Consider the following 12,487-nt stretch of genomic DNA (forward strand, 5'->3'; position numbering starts at 1 on the left):
CTCATGGGCAATTCAAAATTTAAGAAAGAAAAAAAAAAAACATCACACAGGTAATCATTTTGCTGTGGTTTATGGGCCAGTTTATCAATTGGAAGAATTTAAGGTATTATTGTACAAAGCTACAAAAACATGTATTTTTATGTACCGTATATAAAAAGTGCTTAAGCGTGACGAATACATTGATATTTCTCATGTGTTCGAGTATGCTTAAGGAAACAATACAATCTTGTTACAAGATTATACAGTTAACGTGGTATATCAAACGTGTATTCCAAAACTGATGTGGAACTCTGTCGGAGACTGAAGTCACAACAGTTGATGCATGTTATTGCAAAGGCACTTTTTTATGTAACACAAAAGTTTTTGAACTTAATTAACACTATTTCTATAATTAACACTTTAGACATTTGAGCATATAGCACTTTATGTAAGAATAAGTGCACTACAAGTCGCCTATTATTTCACCTTATTTAGAACGTTTTTGGTTACATGTAACTTAGTTTGTTATTATATATCTATATAAAATATATTCCCATGAGTGAACGCATCCTACTTATGGCATATATCTGTTGTCAGGTTAATAGAATCTATTATCTTGGGCCCATCTTAAATTTTAACTTGTCTCCGCAGGTGTCAACCTTCTGGTGGGAACGGAATATGGGCTATGGTTACTGGACCGAAGTGGACAAGGAAGAGTTTATTCACTGATCAGCAGACGGCGGTTCTACCAAATGGATGTTTTAGAAGGACTAAATGTTCTAATCACTATTTCTGGTATGCTCTCTTCTTGTAGTTCTTGGAGAGTGGCTTTCTACATGCTTATTTGAGATACTGGGAGTGTCAATTTCAGAGTTTAGTACTTGTCGTAACACTTAAAATATATATAAATAATTTTAATTTTAATTATCCAGAAATTATATAGAAACATAGAATGTGTTTGGCTTATACTGGCTTTGCCCCTGATCTGCCTCCTTGACAAGCTCAGCCAATCCAATGCTTTAAAATGTGATAGTATTGTGATTTGTCAGAACTCCACTTTAGATGATGTTAGGCAGATGAGGGGCACAACCAGCAGCAGCAGACTGGAATAAAAGTAAGAGTTTACTATATTTAATGGGGACAGGGGGCTAGATGGTGGTTTTAACACTATACGGTCAGTAGTACATATTTGTGTCCTGACCCTATAGTGTTCCTTTAAGATCATTTCCTTGTAAGTTTTATCCTGCAATCCATGAACCAGTTTAGTAGCCCTTCTCTGAACTCTCTTTAAAGTAGCAATATGTTTCTGGAGATACGGTCTCCAGTACTGCATACAATACTCCAAGTCTCATCAATGTTCTGTACAATGGCATGAGCACTTCCCTCTTTCTACTGCCAATACCTCTCCCTATACAACCAATCATTCTGCTCGCTATCATTCATTTCTAGCATGTAAAGGATCAAGTAAAGCAACATTCCTGTACTAGATCACTGTATTGGGGCCACATATAACTGCTTATAAAAACCTATATACTACTTAATGCCAAAATGTACATCCCAACTTTGTTTTACTCTTTTTCCTATGTTCATTACCATAAAGGAGTTGAAAGATATACTTTAGATCTTTTTAATATGCTAAATGGATGAAAAGGTATTTTACATATGAATAACTATTTTTATATTTCACACAAGGCAAGAAAAATAAACTGAGGGTTTATTATTTATCGTGGTTGAGGAACAAAATCCTGCGGAATGATCCAGAGGTAGAGAAACGTCAAGGCTGGGTCTCTGTGGGGGATCTCGAAGGCTGTGTACACTACAAAGTCGGTAAGTGCTAAATAAAATGCTGACAAACTAGCATCATCATGCCTATACAATTTGTAGAATAAAAAAATAGAGGTTACTGAACCCCCTCTAAACTGCGATTCTTCACTCACTGGCATAACTCGTAAGACAAGGGTGTATATATATATTCTAGAGGCTATAAAATATTTTTTGAAAAACAAACTTGAACTTAAATATCTATTAAGAAAATTGTAGGTTGAGACTATCACAAATGACTTGCCATATATCCTTTCCAACCTGAAAATGCGTTTTTATGAGATAAAAAATATAAATGCTGATATAACAGCTTTTATGTACAATAGGTGAACTTTGTCCTAACTGTGTGCACTCTTAGGAGTGGAGTGCTCTATTAATAATAGCTGACATCAAACTGCTTTTCAATGTTGGTGCAGTCTTAAAAAGAAAGGGAAGAAGTAGATCCCTTCTACGCTGGCTGAAGGGATTCCAATCCCTGTAATTTATAGAGAATAATTAACACTGACCACATCATCCCTGTAAATTATAATGTTTTTAAATACATTAGTACAAATTAGTTATCATACTAAGCAGATAATGCAGGAGAAAATGCTTTTGGCTACATAACAAGTGTTTATACAGACAGTAAATTATATCAAGTTTTTGGTGTAATACCAAAATCTAATCCTGTCCTTTTTGTAAGTGTAAATGTAATCCATAATACATATGCAATTGAAAAGGTAGCTCAAGGTTATTTTGGTGTTTATGACATTCATGTGTAAATAGCTATGTGGCTACGTTATCCGGCTGGATACATTGGTACTCTTGGGATGTTCTGTCCATCAGGCAATAGAGGCAGTTTCATAAAAGAGAATTGTCACACCTGTGGCAATGATATTATTACTATGGGTGTTTCAGTGTCACATGGCCTGGTTTTACTTGGTTAGTGCTGTGGTCAGTGTCATACTGGAAGCCACTTGAACTTTTCTAAAAAGCTGCAGTGTTTTGCATTTTAGGTTTAAAAGGACAAAGCCACTGCAGCCAGACCACTTCATTGAGACATTAATTTAAAATAAAGTGGCAGAACTACCGCGGTCACAGGAGTCACAGCTGCAACTGGGCCCGTTACTACAGGGGGCCTGGCCGCCCTACGGACCCCTGCAACCGTGGTGTCCGCTGCCATGTGTTGCACATTGAAGGGGTCCATCGGATTACCCATGCTGTAAGGGCCATCTGATGGCAATGTACTTCCAGGGTGCCCGGTCATCGCTGCGGCACTTTAACAGCACGACTGGGCCCACTCTGATGAGATCAGACACTGGGAGGAAGTGACTGCCCCGTCACTTCTCCCAGCTTACACCGGGAGCCACGTGGGAGGAAGGAGAGGATGGAGTCAGAGTGGGAACTCTGACTCCCATTAGGCTGAGTCACCACTGGACCCCAGGAAAGTCACCTTCCTGAACCTAAAAGGTAGGAAACAGGAGGGTGACTAAAACATTTTGTATATGTGTGTCTTTGTGTCTTTGTGTGTCTGTATGTGTCTGTATGAATGTTTCTCTGTATGTGTGTCTGTATGTATGTGGGAGTGTGTGTGTCTATGTGTGTGTGTGTTTGTATGAATGTGTGTGTCTGTGTATGTGTGTCTGTATGTGTGTTGTATGTCTGTATGTGTGTTGTATGTCTGTGTGTGTGTCTGTCTGTATGTGTGTCTGTCTGTATGTGTGTTGTATGTCTGTGTGTATGTTTGTGTGTGTTTGTGTGTGTCTTTGTGTGTATTTGCATGTAGGGGGGCGACGTATGGGGAGGCCAGGGCAATTTTAGCACCGGGGCCCTGTGGTTTCGAGTTACACCTCTGATCACTTGACATAAGATAAAGATTTAGCAAATGTCATCAGAAGCCCAGCTTGCTCCAGGTACAACCAGGCCAAACGTTGCAAACAAAGAAAAAAATAAAAACATTGTTTAATTTCTCCTTTTCTCTGTATGCCTTTAATGCTGACTGCCAGGTGCAAATGACAGGAGCAAAGATGGAGGTGCCCAGTTGCAGGAAAAAGAGTTGTTGACTTCAACAAACGTTGCAAACAAAGAAAAAAATAAAAACATTGTTTAATTTCTCCTTTTCTCTGTATGCCTTTAATGCTGACTGCCAGGTGCAAATGACAGGAGCAAAGATGGAGGTGCCCAGTTGCAGGAAAAAGAGTTGTTGACTTCAACACTGTCATGGCAAACATAATTTCAATACAAATCTTAAATTATAGAAAACCAAATTTCATCTATACATTGTGCTACCAGAATTGCAAGCAAATGTTTAGATTGCTCTAAAATCAGAGCCCTTTCCCTATCTCTCAGTCCGTTCAATCTGTACCAAGCCTGTGCCAGTCAGCACAGAGATAATAAGGCTGTGCTCTGCATGTCCAATCATGGAAACCCTCTTCTGGGCCTCTATCCTGCTTAAATTCAGTCTGAGGGAACAAACATGTCTGCAAGGGGAAGTAGGGACTATGGGCTGGCTCTTTGTGAGAGCATCAGCAGCACGTAAAGAGGAGAGAAATAGCCAGAAAGATTTATTGCAGCAGCTTTTGACAGGCAATCTGAGAATGGAGAGAGAGAGAAAACAGATATATTTACACAAAGCCAACTTAAAGTGTTGGGAACTTTAACCTGCTAAAATCTGTGCTTCCCAAACAGGGATATGCACGAGAGGTGTAACGCCCACTGAAAACACTGATTCATGCTTTCAGCAGAATACAGGGGTAATGGAAATAAATTAAAATATGAGCTTTTAATAGTATTAAGGGAAGAAACAATTAATTGTATACCAAATGTCAAGCCAGACTGCAAACCTATTTCTGTCACGATAGACTATGTTTTTATGCAATACAGTAAACATATTAAAAATATGGGGAGTCACGTTTCTTCTTCAATATAGTAAACATATTGAAAATATGGGGAGTCACATTTCTTCTTCAATATAGTAAACATATTAAAAATATGGGGAGTCACATTTCTTCTTCAATATAGTAAACATATTAAAAATATGGGGAGTCACATTTCTACTTGAAATTTGTTTCTGCCCACGGCTCCCATAGTAGTTATTTTAAAAAGTAATGATTGTATTAAAAAAAAACTCCACTAAAAATGTAGTTTCATACTTACTACTAGTAATAATGCTTATATAAATGAAACCTGCAATGTTTAAACCATAGAGTGAAACTAAAGCATTTTTCAAATTCCCCGGAAAATGCAAGATATAATTGTATGCATTACATTTCCTTGTTCTGATTCAGAATTCAGCCCTAATGCCTCTTCCTGAACAGTCATGTTTATTATATTTCATTTTGAATAGAATATGAATTTATTTAAATGGAAAATAATTATAACCAATATAAAAATAGCAGTGTATTATTAGATGCCAAAAGCAGATGTTTATCGTATAAAACAATGAAAAACCTGGCCTTTTTCTTGTCTTTGAGGGAATGGATTGAATGTGCAGGTGTCCTGAATGTTTTATTTCATCTAATTCCAAACTCATTATTATGATAATTCCTTCTTCCGGCTCATAATGTAAATACTATGTAGGTTCAAACCTAATTACTGTAGATTGCAATAAATTAGAGTGAAATAATGTGCAACTGAATGTCGTTCCTGGTATTTCTACAAGGTAAACAACAAGAATAGAAAGGGTGCCGTGTGTTTCTGAGAACGGGTAAAATGACTTCTTCTTATACACTGATCAGTCAGAACATTAAAGCCACTTACAGTTGAAGAGAATAATTGATTATATCATTACAATGGCACCTGTCAATGGGTGGGATATATTGGACAGCAAGTAAACAGGCAGTTCCTGAAGTTCATGTGCGTGAAGCAGGAAAAATGGGGAAGACAAAAGATCTGATTTTGACTGGCCAAATAGTGATTGCTAGACGACTGGGTCAGAGCATCTCCAAAAAGGCAAGTCTTGTTGGGTGTTCCTGGTATGCAGTAGTTAGTACTTACCAAAAGTGGTGCAAGAAAGGACAACCGGTGAACCAACAGCACGGTCATAGGCACTCAAGTTTCATTGAGTAGGACATGTAGTCCGTATGTCAGACCATCAGTTCCCAAAGAGAATTGTTTATGGTGAGCTGTAGCAAAGACAGTCCCAGGTGGGTCAAAAGAAGCACTTTAAAGACTCTCTCAAAGTTGCAAAGCATTCGATATCAACTCTGACTCTTGGGTCACAGCACAATGAATTGGACGTCATGGCACTCTTGTGTTATTAGGTGCTGAATCATGTGAGGGGGAAAAGGTTAGCCATCTGCACACACGCAAATAAAACCTGCACTAGCAGTCTACAGATGACTTTGTTGTCCTCATTGAATCAATGGACGAACAACAGTTTGTGGCTTGATATAGAAATTTACAGTTTAAACCTTACATTTGCATACTAGGCAAGATGAATAAGTGACACATGGCCACAATATCTTAATGATATTCCATTTAGACCTCATGACACTGTGCCAGTACAGTGTGCATGATATAAATTAGGACTAAAACCTTCAGCTCAATCTATAGCTCGCTGTAGACTTAACATTTAACAAACTGTCCTATATGACTGAATTGCTTGGTTCTTGGAAAGTTGTAGTTGGGGATATTTTAATAAATAACAATTTCTCATTTTGGATTTAATTCCAGGAATTACTGAAATAAAACTGTAACAGCTGCTTACCTCAACATTTTATTGAAATAAATAAATTAACATACTCAACAGACTTATATTGTCTTCACCTGTATAAGCTTTAGTAAATCTGGGTGTATTGTGTAATTTTCATTTGGAGATATAACTGTGCATCTGTTTCCAACAGACTAAGTTAACATAATATTTTAAAGAATAAAAATTCAAATTTTGGAAGGGGGGGATTTTAAATGTAATGTCCTATGCAGTCACGCAAACAATTTCTTTTGACAACAATGCTACCTTAAATTATAGTTTAATGATAAGGTCACAGTAACTAAGCCATGGAATGCTGAATACAATTCATTTCAATAAAAAGCTACCATACTAGTATTTAATGGTGTAACATTTGTGAGCTGTGAACATCAGCATAGGAGTCAATTGTTAAAGTCGGAGCATATGCGTTCAAACAGATGTCTGGTCTGTCAATGGAAACTCAGAGAATATGACTGAAAAGAAGGTCTGTGCTTTTATAAAGATAATGCTAATCTGTAGCCCTCCTTTACAATATATTATACTGAAGTTAATATTCTAACTATTTACATACCGATTTATAGACCTTAATAGAGATAAATTAGATTAATTTGTTGATCATATTGTAAGTCTACATATATTTTGAGAAAATGTTGCATAACTATTTAGAAATATGATCATTACATTAGTGATATATGCTGACTATTCGCTCCTTGGTTTTTAATTTTTTTTTCTCACGTAGTAAAATACGAAAGGATAAAATTTCTTGTGATTGCCCTGAAGAACTCAGTGGAAATATATGCATGGGCGCCAAAGCCATATCATAAGTTTATGGCTTTTAAGGTGAGTCATCCATCATTTCTATATAAAAAATGCCACTTGTGCAGTGAACAGTAATAGCTCACCTACCGTTAAATTGTGCTTTTTCAAAATAATCTCTCCCCCCCCCCCCCCATTCTACTCGCTTTTCTGCCATGTTTTCCACATAAAATATTATAGTCCTTGTAGACAAATTGATTTTTTTACTTTTTATTTTTAATATTAGAACCTTTGAATTATCCTTGGGGGTTATGTATAATGAGTCATTTTGGAATAAAATTGAGCAATTGGCAAGCAACATTACTTACATCATTAGCTACCTGCTGTCTCTTGGTGAATTGAGTATGTATGAAGTTTGAAATTATGATTGGAAAGAAACTATTTTTTGTTTCTTGTCTGACATTATGTTAAATAAACGCTTTTACTATGTCTAGAAATATATATATATATATTTTTTTTTTTAATTGCATAAGTCAGAGTAGAAAGACAATTTGTAGTGGCCCAATGCCTTTCTAAAATGTTCCACCCACACAAAAATATTTGACAGCAAGTTCTCTACAGGGATGACTCCTAATGCATTACAATAGTTTGGACACACAGTGGAAGAATTCTTATGTGCAGGGCCGGATTAAGAGCCCAGTGGGCCTGGTGCTGATAATTATGATGGGCCTAATTACAAAATCTTATTGACCAAAAACACTAAAACAGTCCTACCTCCTAAGCGTCATGTATCTGATGGAGATGATGCTGTAGGGAAACTCATAGGATGCAACTATGAGAAAACACATACTCTTTGCTAATCTCATGCTTTCATCTTTCAAGTAAACCCATACCCCCTAACAGCAGTGTCCAGTAAAGCAGGAAGTCTATGGATGCGGTAAAAGGGTGGGCTACTGACACAAATCACATAACCAGAACGGCCGAAAGGACGAACATACACAAAAAGGGGGAATGTCTGTGTCCCTATGTCTCCCAGTCCCTTAGTGTTTGTGTCCTCATGTCTCCCAGTGTCCCCATGTCACTAGGGGACATTGAGAGACATTGGGACACTGGGAGACATGGAGACACAGATACTAGGGAACACTGGGAGACCTGTGAAATCTGATACTCTTGGGGACACTGGGTGACAGACACGAGGGGACACGGGGAGACATGGGGCACTGAGACACTGTGATATATAGGGGACACTGGAAACTTGATAAAAACCTGGGTACAGGTCAAAATGTTGTGGTGTCCAATAAACCTGCTTAAAGCTATCACAGTGAGTGCCTGAGATTTTTTTCTTTTATACTAGGGGACACAGACACTACGGGCACAGAGACACTATGGGCACAGATACACTACGGGCACAGAGACACTATGGGCACAGAGAGACATGGGGCACTGAGAGACACTGATACATAGGGGACACTGATACATAGGGGACATTGGAGACTTGATAAAGACCTGGGTACAGGTCGAAACGTTGCGGTGTCCAATAAACCTGCCTAAATCTATCATAGTGAGTGCCTGAGATTTTTTCTTTTATACTAGGGGACACTGAGACACTAGGAGACATGGGGACACAGAGACATTGGGAGACTAGGGGACTTTGGGAGTCTAGGGAACACTGAGACACTAGGGACACTGGCACACTACAGACACTGAGAGACACCAGGGACACATGTCTCAAAGTCGCCCAGTGTCCCCATGCCTCTCAGTGTCCCCATGTCTCCCAGTGTCCCTTAGAGTCTGTGTACTCATGTCTCCCAGTGTCCTGATGTCACTAGGACACTAGGGGACACTTAGAGACATGGGGACACTGGGAGACATGGGGCCACTGAGCAACTAGGGACAGTGGCTGGGAGACATGGGGACACAGACTAGGGGCCACTGGGAGACATGGGGCAACTGTGTCCCTAGTGTCTCAGGGTCATGGGCGTCCGAATGGGGGGTAAAGGGGGGTACTTGCCTCCCCCTCCCCCCTCCTGGATTTTTCAGCTTGTGCTGCTATTTTTCGTTTTAGTGTGAGAATACAGTGCAATACCAGCGCTGTCCAGTAGCTGTCCAGTAGGAAGCTACAGCTTATCCCTGCCTCTCTCTCTCATGACTGAAACCGCAGGGGAGCAGCACAGAGGCAGCCTACAGAGCAGGTAAGTGAGGGATGGGGGGTGGGGGAGACCGCATAGAGGAAGGTAAAGTTCTGCAAGGGGCAGGAGGGGTCAGAAAGGAATAGAAAGGGGCAGCAAGAAGCAGGAAGGGGTCGAAAGGTTTTCAAGGAGCAGGAGGGTAAAGTAGAAGGAGCAGCAAGGAGCAGGAGGGGTCAGCAAGGAGTAGAAAGGGTCTGCAAGAGGCAGGAGGGGTCAGCAAGGAATAGGAAGGGGCAGCAGGAAGGGGTAGGGACGGTCTGCAAGGAGCAGGAGGGGTCACCAAGGAGTAGGAAGGGTCTGCAAGGAGCAAGAGGGGTCAGCAAGGAATAGGAAGAGGCAGCAAGGAGCAGGAATGGTCTGCAAGGAGCAGGAAGGGTCTGCAAGGAGAAGGAAGGGGCAGCAAGTAGTAGGAAGAGACAGCATGGAGTAGGAAGAGGCAGCAAGGAGCAGGCGGGGTCAGCAAGGAGTAGAAAGGGTCTGCAAGGGGCAGGAGGGGTCAGCAAGGAGTAGTAAGGGTCTGCTAGGAGTAGGAAGGGGCAGCAAGGAGAAAGAAGGGGCAGAAAGGAGTAGGAAGGGTCTGCAAAAAGCAGGAAAGGTCTGCAAGGAGCAGGAAGGGTCTGCAAGGAGCAGGAAGGGTCTGCAAGGAGCAGGAAGGGTCTGCAAGGAGCAGGAAGGGTCTGCAAGGAGCAGGAAGGGTCTGCAAGGAGCAGGAAGGGTCTGCAAGGAGCAGGAAGGGTCTGCAAGGAGCAGGAAGGGTCTGCAAGGAGCAGGAAGGGTCTGCAAGGAGCAGGAAGGGTCTGCAAGGAGCAGGAAGGGGCAGCAAGGAGCAGGAAGGGGCAGGAAGAATCAGAAGGAACAGAAAGGATCAGCAAGGGGCTGCAAGAAGCTGGAAGGGGCAGAAAGAAGCAGGAAGGGCAGTAAGAAGCAGGAATGGTCTGCAAGAAGCAGGAAGGGCCATCAAGGAGCAGGAAGAGCCATCAAGGAGCAGAAAGGGATCAGAAAGACAAAGGAGCAGAAGGGCGCAAAATAAGCAGAAAGTAGCAGAAAGGTGCCTCAGAAGACAAAGAAGACTGTGTCAAATGAAGGAGAAGAAAATGAGATTGGAGCACTTCATTCTGGACACCACATCATAAGGCGTTGGTACCTGGGCCTGGCAGTGAAACTTTGGACCTTCTCATCTCCCCAGGTAAAAACAAACAATATCAGTGTTAATGTGTTCACTTTTATTTACTGAGTGTCAGGAAACACAGAGGGCCGCTGGGTAGGGGTGCCGCTGATTGGCTAGATGGGTCAGCTAGCACTCTAAGCCAATCAGTAGCTCCCCATTCATAAAAACGTAAAACATTTTTATGAATCGGGAACTAGCGATTGGCTTAGAGTGTCAGCTGACCACTCTAGCCAATCAGCGGCACCCATGCCCAACGTCAATCTGCACTTCCTGACACTCTGTTTCAGAAGTCGAATAGCATTGAGCGACCTGGAGAACTGGAGCTGAAGGAAGCCTTTGGGGGTAAACCATTTGAGAGCGGTTTCACCCCTTCAAAGAAAGAGCACCCGGGGGCCTCCTTGCATCACAGCATTTTCATTTAGATAAAGTTGTTATGGTGACCAGAATGTTCCTGTAATTTGATGAAAGGAACACTATAGTGTCAGGAATACAAACATATATTCCTGACACCATAGTTGTGAAAACGCTATTCATCCTTGCTTTATGTGAAAATGACTATGCTCCTTCCCTTTCATGACACTGTCAAAAAGGGGCCAAGCATGGATGTCATTACAATTATGCCCCCCGCCCACCCACGGAAAAATTCCTGCGGACGTCCATGCTCAGGGTCCCCATGTTCCCCAGTGTCCCAATGTCTCAGCGTCCCCATGTCTCGGAGCTGCTGTCTGGACTCTCTGTGCAGAGCTGCTCCCCCGCAGATCAGACAGTAGAGAGGCAGGGAGGGAGATGCCGTAACTTCTTATCACTGCCTCTCTCCACACAAACAGCGACCCCTACTGGCCGGCGCTGGTATTGCAGAATAATCTATGTTTATACTGAGACAGACATTTGTATTGCAGGTATTACTGCAATACCGGCACCGGCTAGGAAGCCTCAAATACCTGAGAAATACTTCTGAGAAATACCTGGCAATCCTAAGAGATACATGAGAAATACCTGGCAACCCTAAGAGTAGTGTGTAAAAAAAAAAAAAAAAAAAAATTTTTTTTTTTTTTTTTTTTTAAACCAATGGGCCTATTCCATGGGCCTGGGCCTGGAGCTGCAGCTCCATCAGCCCCTATGTTAATCCGGCCCTGCTTATGTGTGATACGATCCCTCCAAAACGGCAAAGCCCCAGAGCCAGAAGGGTTTTCAAACTCCTACTACAGGAAGTCCGGGCAGATCTTAGCACCGAAACTAGCAAACCTATTCAACGAAGCAATCAAGATAGTGACTCTCCCGAAACACGGAAAACCCCCAAATTGTGCCCAAAACTTTAGACCCATTTCCATAGTCAATTCGGATGCAAAAATATTCGCGAAACTACTAGTAATAAGACTGCAACCCATTTTACCGATAATTATCTCCACGGACCAAGTAGGGTTAATGAAAGGAAGACAAGGATCTGACAATACGAGAAAAGTGTAACATATTCAGCCTCACCTTGCGGCATTTGCGCTCAGCAGCCGTGTGTCTGTATACCTGACCCCTGCAACATGCTGATGGACGCTGGCTGCTGCGGATCCACGGCAAATTAAAGCCCCACGTCCGCCCACGTTGATGACGACGTCCACGTGCATGTGACGTCACGCGGGAGACGAGCACGCACGTTCTGGGATCAAAGGCCGATTTTCAGCCAATCAGAGCTGAAAGAGCTTATGCCTTTTCATCATTGCCCTGTTGTGGTTTCACTAGTGGTTGTCCGAGAATGTGTTTCTGAGCGTTTACTTCTGGTTTTTGACTTTGGCTTCTTATTGACTTATAGCACTCAGGATAATTGGTCCGAATTACTGCCCTGGGCCGAATTTGCTAGGAACAATGCTAATCATGACTCTTCTGGACATAGCCCATTTTTTGTAAATAACG

At 41.5% G+C, this 12,487-nt stretch overlaps 1 protein-coding gene across 1 annotated transcript in view; it reads left to right on the forward strand.

Moving 5' to 3' along the window:
- NRK (Nik related kinase) overlaps window positions 1-12,487 on the forward strand; it is a 185,049-nt gene that overhangs the window by 135,126 nt on the left and 37,436 nt on the right. The window contains exons 26-28 of the mRNA XM_063431944.1: window positions 631-774; window positions 1,672-1,806; window positions 7,209-7,309. Coding sequence (XP_063288014.1) covers window positions 631-774; window positions 1,672-1,806; window positions 7,209-7,309 — 380 coding nt within the window. The remainder of the gene's footprint in view (window positions 1-630; window positions 775-1,671; window positions 1,807-7,208; window positions 7,310-12,487) is intronic.

Source organism: Pelobates fuscus, chromosome 9, assembly GCF_036172605.1.
Source record: "Pelobates fuscus isolate aPelFus1 chromosome 9, aPelFus1.pri, whole genome shotgun sequence".
In the NCBI taxonomy this organism is placed as follows: domain Eukaryota; kingdom Metazoa; phylum Chordata; class Amphibia; order Anura; family Pelobatidae; genus Pelobates; species Pelobates fuscus.